The sequence below is a fragment of the Balaenoptera ricei genome, chromosome 21 (assembly GCF_028023285.1).
Source record: "Balaenoptera ricei isolate mBalRic1 chromosome 21, mBalRic1.hap2, whole genome shotgun sequence".
Classification (NCBI taxonomy): domain Eukaryota; kingdom Metazoa; phylum Chordata; class Mammalia; order Artiodactyla; family Balaenopteridae; genus Balaenoptera; species Balaenoptera ricei.
In genome coordinates, this window is record NC_082659.1 from 11,951,770 (window position 1) to 11,961,188 (window position 9,419).

General features: G+C 43.6%; 1 protein-coding gene across 4 annotated transcripts in view; it reads right to left on the bottom strand.

Annotated features, from left to right (window-relative positions):
- FBXO25 (F-box protein 25) overlaps nt 1-8,916 on the bottom strand; it is a 50,052-nt gene extending 41,136 nt beyond the window's left edge. For 2 of the 4 annotated variants that reach the window (XM_059909441.1, XM_059909439.1), the window contains exons 1-2: nt 8,798-8,916; nt 2,335-2,475 (exon numbers count right to left, since the gene is read on the bottom strand). In XM_059909441.1, coding sequence (XP_059765424.1) covers nt 2,335-2,468 — 134 coding nt within the window. In that variant the 5' untranslated portion in view covers nt 2,469-2,475; nt 8,798-8,916. The remainder of the gene's footprint in view (nt 1-2,334; nt 2,476-8,797) is intronic. The other 2 variants (XM_059909440.1, XM_059909437.1) reach the window with 1 other exon arrangement.
- Between the last annotated feature and the right edge of the window lie 503 nt (nt 8,917-9,419).

Here is a 9,419-nt window from a genome sequence, read left to right on the forward strand (position 1 = left end):
CCCCCGTCTAGCTCTGAGGAAACCCAGCTGGCCCTTCATGACCGGCCACGGCCACGCTGGCATCTGGTCCCCTGCTGCCCCTCATCCCTCCCACCTCGCTGTCCCCGCTGCTCCCGAGTTCACGACACCTGCCTCGGGGTCTCTGCTCTCCCTTCCCCACCTGGGCCACCCTCTCGGTGCCCAAGGCGTCATTCAGCTGACCCTTCTCAGAGAGGCCCCGCCTCGACACTTCCACGCACCACCCCCACCCCAATGGTCTTCCCTCCCACCCCAGGTTTTTTCCTTCACAGCACTTATGACATGGAACAGACCACACGGAGCTCCTTTTGTCCTTCGTCTGACTGTCCCATTAGAATGCAAGCTCCTCCAGGCATGGGTTTTGCCTCTTTCTGTTTACTGCTGGATCCCAGCACTGGGAACACACAGTAAATGCCTGACATACAGTATAGACTCAGCACATACAACACCATGTGTAATAACAAAACCAGAGGCATCTCAGGTCTGGCTCGTGGAGGGATCTATCTACACACCAAAGGAGCACAGGCAGGACTCAGGCCCCTTCTGTTACCAAGGAGCCCCCTCTGGAGGGGAGGGGACGGCCGCATCCTTTCTGTGGACAAGCGAAGCAAAGTCACCTTCTCCTGGTCCCACACTGTGAAGGGTCTGGAGTAAGCACTGGGCTGGGGAGACCAACACACTTTCCGTTCACAGAAGGTAATTAATAAAAACATCTCTGACCCACACATCTTTGTGTGTTCCGGATGAAGCTGATAAAGATTCAGGATGAACTTAATAAAGATGAAAACTAAAAGTCCAACTGCAAGGGTCTGAGAACAATTCATTTACAACGGTCCCACCATGTTCTCTGGCAGGGAGTGAGTGAGCTGCCCACGGTCCCACCCTGTTTGTAAAGTTTATGTAAGGTTGGTAATTACATATACCATTAGTATAAAGAGAGGGCAGCCAGACTTGTGAGGCACCTGGATGGGAGCAAGGTGTCTTCACTCCACCCGTGGTGGAGAGTCCACGGCTGTTGTGACACAGCCTCTGTCCCTGTGAGGACACCCACACAGAAAGGCCTCTGCCAGCACCACTATATTTCAAAGGATTTTCAAATGAGTGTGAACAGGAGTGGGTGAGTGGGAGTGTCTGTGGGGAAGGTGGGAAGGGAGACAGGAGAACATGGAGTTTATCATGCAAAGAAAACAGGTTTTGATTGTATTTCTCTAAGTCTATGCATATATGAGAAAAAAGTATTCTTCGATATTCACAACATGTTTGGAATGAGGGGAAATAAAGAATACATGAGGAAAGAAAACACATGCAAATTCCTTAGTGTAGAAGTAGCAGTAACTTTCTATTTCATGCATTACAGCTTTTTTTAAACTGACATTTTAGAATTCAGAAAGGCAGAGAAATGCCACAATATAAATTCAACGAACACTGTGTGTTATCCTTCCTATAATCTTAAATATAAAATTAATTTCTGCTTTAAATACCGCAAACCCCAATCTCCAGTCTAAAGGTACCAAATTCCTATCAGAAAAACAGATGACCTGTCAGTTCGAAATACACAATTGACAGTTACGCAAATGTGAGATAAACACATGCAGTAAAATGGATGACGAGGCCCGTGACACTTTGGAGGAAGAGGTCTGCAGACCTCCCCATTCCCCCAAATGCTCAAATACACTTGTGACGGGGATTGCGGGCGAGCACACCACGGCCACGCTGGCCTGCTCCTGCATCCAGGCAATCTCTCACTTTCCTCTGGAGAAAGACCACAGCCTCCGGCCTGCCCTGCAGCTCCCACTCCAGCCGGTGACGTGTGGCACGGGCACCTCCTCCTCTACCCTGCCAAGCGGAACGCGGAGGTGGGGGCAGAGCTCCACCCTGAACCCCGCCGACGAGGCTACCCTCTGGGCACGGCAGAGCTAAAGGCCACCTCACCAACTCAGGCCTCTGACAGAGAAGACTATACTCCTGTCTCGCACAAGCCACTGTCACCACGGGCCTCTGACGCAGGCCGCCAAAACTACATCTTTTCATTCCTTCAGGTTCCTCAGCTGTAACGGGAGGTTAATAAGAATAATACCTATCTCTCGGACTACTGTAAGGGTTAAACGTTTCAAATTAAAAAGAAGACGGCAGCATCTGTGCGTGGGCACTAGGCGATCTACCAGGCTCAGACTTTGGCTAGTAACTTGTTTCCTTACACCAGCCTTGTGCAGGTGCGGGGGGGGATTCTCAGCCAAGCGGTAAGTCATGGGCTCCAACAGGTGAAGCCGTAAGAGTCAGGCGGGGACGGTGTGGCTCTGCTGAGCTGCGACTCACGTGCCGTGGCTGGCGCCACACCGGTTATTCTCTCCTTCAAGTCCCTCAGTCCAGGGTTCACATCTTTTCCAGCCGTCTTCTGTTTTAATCCAGCTCCATCCAGGAGATCTCCAGTCCTGGCCCAAAAATGGCATAGCTCTCCTATAATTTAGGTTAAAAATGTATGTGTAATTGATGTAAGTTTCTTTTCATTTAGAACATTTATTTGTTAACTTTAATGAATACAATTCTTACTTAATGTTTAAATGTCTGCACGTGCCTTATGTGCCAGCTGGACACTGAGATAAAACACTGAAGGTAACACAGGACTTCAGTTGTAGTAAAATGATTTAACACGGATGAGGACTGGTGGATTTATTAGCCCAACCCTGCACGTGTCATGAAAGGTTTCCCAGAGGGGACATGTCAGCTCATGCCTGAAGAACAAGCAGTCAGGGAGTGAGGAAGAAAAGGAGTATGACGCCGAACAGAAAACTCATGCCAGAAATTAGAAGCAACAGAACATGAAACACGGATGCTCAGCCCTGTACACAGTCCAGTCGGCCTGAGGCTGACCATGTAAGGGGGGAGTGGGGAGTGGCTGGAAGTGAGAATGGAGAGGCCACTGGGGGCAAACAAAGTCAAAGGAGCTGGACTGCACTCTGAGGACACCAAGTGGCCAAGAAAGGAACCTCCACTCGGCAGGGAGGCAATTCAACCAGATCTGAGCTTCACAGAGACCTCAGGGCTACTCGGTCTCTGCCAGCGCCTAGTGTCTTCCTAGTAATAAACGCTGTCTGAAATTACTTACATGGCTACAGTCTGCCTTCCTCAAGAAAATGCGATGTCTTGTTCAACTCTGTATCCCAACACTTGGAACGATGCCCGGCGCACAAGGGTAGCTCAACAATCACTGAATGAATGGCTCAGAGGGGAGGGTAAGGCTGGAGAGCAAGGCAGGAAAACCACCAGCATCTAGACCGTCCAGCCAGAGACCAGACAGCGTGGGGACAGAAGAAAGCCAAGGAGCCAGCTCCAAGGGTCGCTGACATTGAAGGGACAAGCAGGTGAAGACGAGTCGAGAAAGGACACCGAACAGGAAGAGCCACGGATGTAGGGGAAGTGGGAAGGCGAGAGAAGAACGGGTTTAAGAAAGAAATGATCAACAGAGAGGAAAGTGTTATAAAGAAGCCAGTATGGTAAGAATGAAAAAGTATACATCGTATTTAGCTACAAAAAGGTAGTTGATAACTCAACAAAAAGTTTCCATAGAGTAATGTGTTATATTAATCTCATGTCCAACGATGGAGATTTGGGATATTTCACTAACGTGGAAGTATCATATCACATCATATCATAGAGTACACAAGAGATGAAAGTGTTCAAATACCATCTCCCAAATATATTTAATATAACTAACAAAAAATAGGCTATTAAATAGGCATTTATACTGGCTTAGAAGAGACAAAAAAATTTCAGAGGGAAATTATAACTCTTCAACAATATTCCTGTGTCAACTACAAGTGCTCAACATGAAACGTATGATAAAGTAATTTTCCTTTGTACCAAGAGGATCTCAAAACCTTGCTAAACTAAGTAATAATCAGACACATCTTTTTCAGTCATATATTGTTTAACTGAAATTCTTTCTTTAGAAGATAATTAAAAATAATTCCTTAAATTTCAACACTATTTTGATAAGCCTCATCTTACGCTCTTGTTTCACAACTACTGATCACCCTAAAATGCAAAAGCCACCACCCATGTCTAGTCCATCCAGATTATTTAAGGTTGTCTCCAATAGCAGGTGTCTGATACTTTTTCATGAAGCTTCAGACAGAAGCCAGAGAACACTTTTACAAAAGAAGGCAAGTACCATGATGTAGTAGATAATGCTTAAACGGCAAATTTAGTCTCATAAAACACAAACAAGAGAAGAATGTCTGTGAGGACCACCTCTGACAATTGCCAAAGTATCTCTCAATATCATATTTAAACTGCGTTTATAAAAAAAATCAAGTGGCAACTGTGCAGAATATTGCTAATAGGTCAAATACAGTATTACTTCAATGACAAACATATAAACACAGACTAAATGTGTTATTACCTTATGTGTCCCTTCCCTAAGGGTACACCAGTAAACCCTTGAGGAACTAAAAAAACAAATGAAAACCCCCTCCACACACAATGTATGTAAGTATATTTAAAATATTTTAAAATATATGCATATGTGTAGTCAAAATGTACAAACCAACAGTTATAAAATAAATAAGCACTAAGGATGTAATGTACAACACGATAATTAACACTGCTGCACATTATATTTTAAAGTTATTAAAACAGTAAATCTTAAGAGTTCTCATCATGAGGAAAAATAGTTTTTCTTTTTCTTTAATGTTGTATCTATAGGAGATGATAGATGTTCACTAAATCTATTGTGGTAATCATTTCATGATGTATGTAAGTCAAATCATCAAGTTGTACACCTTAAACTTACATAGTGCTATATGTCAGTTATATCTCAATAAAACCGGGGCAGGGGGGATGTTATGTAGAAAACTGTCCCTTGAAGAATTCTTTGTAACAGGAACAAACTGTAACAACTATAAACAATTAAAATATCTAAAAGAGGTTTTGTTAAATATATTTGTTATTACACTGGGATTGTAAATGGCTATTAACAATAATTGTGCAAATATTTGTTAACGTGAAAAGATATTCACAGTATATTAAGTGAAAGCAAAGCAAGTTTTAGGAAAATATATGTGATACTTCTGTGTATTTCTACATGCAGGCACAAGTTTATACACGTGTGTATAGAAAAAAAATCTGAAAGCAGATATAGCAAAATGTAAACAGTGAATATCTCTGTATGTTTGAATTTCAAGAGATTTTACATTATTTTTTATTTGAGGCATTTTTATTTTTAATATTTCTTTTATTAGATGAAAATGTATTACCCATGTGACAATTTTTATAGAACATGACTTGCTGATCTGAAAGGCAGAAATGGTGACATTGTTAACCTATATTATTTGATTCCTGATGCAGTTGAAGAATTGTCCCCAGTATGTTTCCTTTTTTCTTTTGTGAGCTGTATGCTCACAGATTTTACAAATTTATTATTTTAGTTTTTTCCTTTCTTGTAGAATTTAGAAGTCTTCATACATTTAAATTAATAAAATTGGTTTCTCATTAAATATATACATATATATATAAATGTGCATACATGCAATCTTGTAATATGAGTACTAAATGAGTGGTAAAGAGAGAATAACTAAAAGAAACTCAGAGTAAAAAGCAAACCACCTGGGAAACCTCTGAAGAGAAACTAGGACATGAGCTTGGCCTTAAAGCATGGTTAGATCTTAAGTGAATGAAGAAAGGAAAAAAATACCAATCACAGAAATGGTGGCTGAAAAAAATGAAGACAGAAATACATGTGACATGTTTGAGAATAAGCAGAATAGGCTGGCTGAAATAGAGAACAGATTGGAAAGGGGACTAGGAGAATGCAGAATATCAAAAGTGTGGACTTTATTCTCTAAGTAATTAAATTTTTTGAGCAATCCAGCAACGTGAGCAGTGCTATTTTCAGAATAATTTGCCAGGGCGTGAAGGACAGACTGAAGTGGAGAACAGAGGCAGAAAGAACAACTACTTAAGCAACAGAAACTTCTTACCAACACCTCAGCTAACAAGATATTTTAAGACTTGATGACACACATTGTACTTGCCTATTTAGACACCATGCCCACTCACCACTTAATGCACTTATATTCAGGCCTCACAAGCAATCCCTATAACATTTACACTAAGTTTCTGCTGTAAAGTTAAGAGTCAGCTTGGGGTTTCCTGTAAGATAATTGATTCCTTTACAACTACCAGAACTCTACAGATCATTCATACTGACTTTAACAACTCTGTGAGAAACAGATATAGTTAGCCTGAATTTTTCAGCTGCTAAGTGTTTATATTTCCATGGGCTGGAAGGAGTGAAATGCAGCTAAATGGACCATGGAAATAAAAATAGTACATTTCCAACAGTTTTATTTTCAACACAGAGGAAAAGATTTGTTTCAAAATAAATGTGTGTATTCCATTCCATATAGGTGTATAATCTTTATACTTATGCTTTACACTTGCATATAACCTTTTTTTAAATTGAAGTATAGTTGATTTACAATGTTGTGTGAGTTTCAGGTGTACAGCAAAGTGATTCAATTATGTACATTTTTTTTCATATTCTTTCCCATCATAGATTATTACAATATATAACCTTATATAATACTTATATGTAATCTTTATACTTTATACTTTAGTTCATGAACTAAAGCAGAGATTCTGGAAGCACAGTTATTACACACAATAACAAAAAAGCCATCAGGGAAAAGAAAGAAAAAACACACGAGTTGCAATGTGAAAGGCTTCGGACTCAAATTTTCAAAAATAGTCCCAGTCTGAAGCATCTAACAAGTTTGCAAATCGAAAAATACTGTTAAACTTGTGGAATGATGACAAGCCATCATTTTTTATGGAAGTGTATTTATCTGTTCTGCTAAAAGATCTGAATCGCTATCATGTTATAAATTTAATTAAAATCACCTTTGTTTTGATAATTTCCAAATACAAAAATAAGAACTAGAAATTACTCCTGAAAATTATTAAATGTGTAAGAGCAACTACTCAAAAGTGGCTACTCTTGTAAAATAGCTGGTACAATCTGCAATTTTGTGCACATTTCATGCCAACTAATGTCAGAGAGCATATGGGGCCATCTGCTGTAGATCTTCCCTCAATCTCTATTTTATATGGCAGGACATGGGGGTGAAGCACTGCAGGAGAACAGGGCTTCATGAAGTTCATTTGCCAGTGGAAACTCCTGCACAAGACAAGAAATGTCTTTCCTTCAATAAGCACACTTTCTGTTAACTAATGATAACAGCAGCAAACATTTACTAGATCTCAGCATGGGTTAGGCATCACCCTAGACAATTTACCTCTTTTATCTCATTTAGTCCTCACACTACCATATAAGGTAGGAAATGCTGCAATCCGCATTTAAAAGTTTTAAATCTCTATTTTATAGATGAAGAAACTGAGGCAAAAAATTTGGTGGAGCTGGGATTTACAGTCATGGAATCTCAATCCACAATCCATGCTCTACCACTATATTTTTAAAACAGCAATTCCTGAACACCCTATTAGAAACAGATGTCATGAAACTGCAGGAGTTTTTTTTTTTCTTACATTTTTTAGCTTATATGTCATACATCATCAGATATGATCTAAAGTAATGAATGATCTAAATATAAAAACACTAAGACAAGGAAAACACGACAGGAAACAGCTCTAAAAAATTTGAAAAGGTTACATGAGTAACAGTACTTACTCTCTTCAGTTACTAAACTGATTTTCAGAACAATAAAGACTATACCTGTAGAGCAAGAGCTATGGCTAAACACATTACAAACAGATAAACAAACAAGTTACAGTGAAAATAAAAGGCACTTTCATATTCAGAGAAAAAAGCTGGCAAAGGAGTTTCTCTTCCAGTATTTCTTATACTGGAAATTTCATCATAAATTTTGAGAAAATAATTTGCATTGTTCTGAGATAAGAATGACTGATCCTCTATTTGATAAGCATTTGGCTTTTTCTATTGCTTTCTCTTCCTTACAAGATTTCCAAATAATTGAGGGTCAAACATGAATACGGCTTATAAATGTGGAAGAATCTGATCCAGAAAGACCATCAAGAAATGATAAACCGAGGGCTGAGAATCAGAAATGGGGTTTACTGCAAGAAGGCCTGAGAGATAATCACGGATGCCTCACGGAAACGGAAAACATTCCCGTAAGAGGGGAAAGTGGAACACGAAACAATAAGGGAAAGCGTGTCTTTTGTGATTAGGGCTGGAGGTAAGGATTTGGAAGAGGCAAGAAAGGAGGGCTCCGCTGGAAAAGGCACGATTCCCCACACTCCTTCAAGATGAGTCTGAGCAGGGCCAGGGCTGGGAGAAGGGTCCAAACGGAGCTTACCGCGAAGAGAAGGACGCAAAATTGAAACGCGTCCGCTCAAGAAATATAAGAAAAGCAACCGAAGAGGGGCCGGAGCCGGAGCAGAACGGGAGCAGAGGACGGACGCCGGGAGGACGAGGACAGGCCCGGGCAGGTGCCCGCGCGGGAGGGGTGGTCCCGGAGGCCCCGGGCCGGGGGAGGAAGAGGCCGGAGGGCGGACGCCGGAGACGCCGGGCCGGGGAGGGGTGGTCCCGGAGGCCCCGGGCCGGGGGAGGAGGGGGCCGACCCGGTGGGGGCGGGTTCATGCTGGGGCGGGAGGGGAGCTGGGTTGCGGGACGCGGAGGGTGGGCGTGGGGTTGAGGACGGGTGGGCCGCGCCGTGTGGCGGGCAGACTGCCTCCGTCCCCACCTGACGCGCGGACGCCCATAGTCCCCACCTAGCGCGCGCGGCGTCCCAGTCCTTACCTGGCGCGCCGACGGTCCGGGCCCCACCTGGCGCACTGACAACCCTCAGCCGGCACCTGACGGCGGCCCGTCGGGATTTATTGCCGGAAATCGCCCACCGCCTACCCGGGAGCCGCCGCGGGGAAGCCCCGCCCCCGGCCGCGCTGATTGGCCAGCGCGGCTCCGCGCGGCCGTGTTGCTACGCTAATCCCTGAGTCGGCGGCGCGCGCGTGCGCAGTGGGCATCGCTCCCGGCCCCCCCCGGTGCCGCTGCCCGCGCGTGCGCAGTCTGTGCGGCCCGTGGGGCTGGTGGGGGAGGTGGAGGGGGCGTCTGGGCGCCGAGAGGCTCCAGGTGCTGAGGTAGCAGAGAAGGCGTGGGTCACCTGGGTCTTGACTGCCGGGCCGACTGCAGACAGATACTCCAATCCGCTCACCCCAACCTGCTCAGCTTTCCAACCCAACCTGAATTTCGGGAATGCAGCTTCGATTTGCCCCCAATCCCCCTGTGCACCTCGTTACCTTGTATACTGAGTTTTAAGGCCCAAGTACTTTGTATTTATAAACGATTTAGTGGGGTTTTCCCAGTTAGGAGACAAGAATGTGGGGTTCCGGAGGGCAGGGTAGGAGCAGGGCCCCCGGTTCTG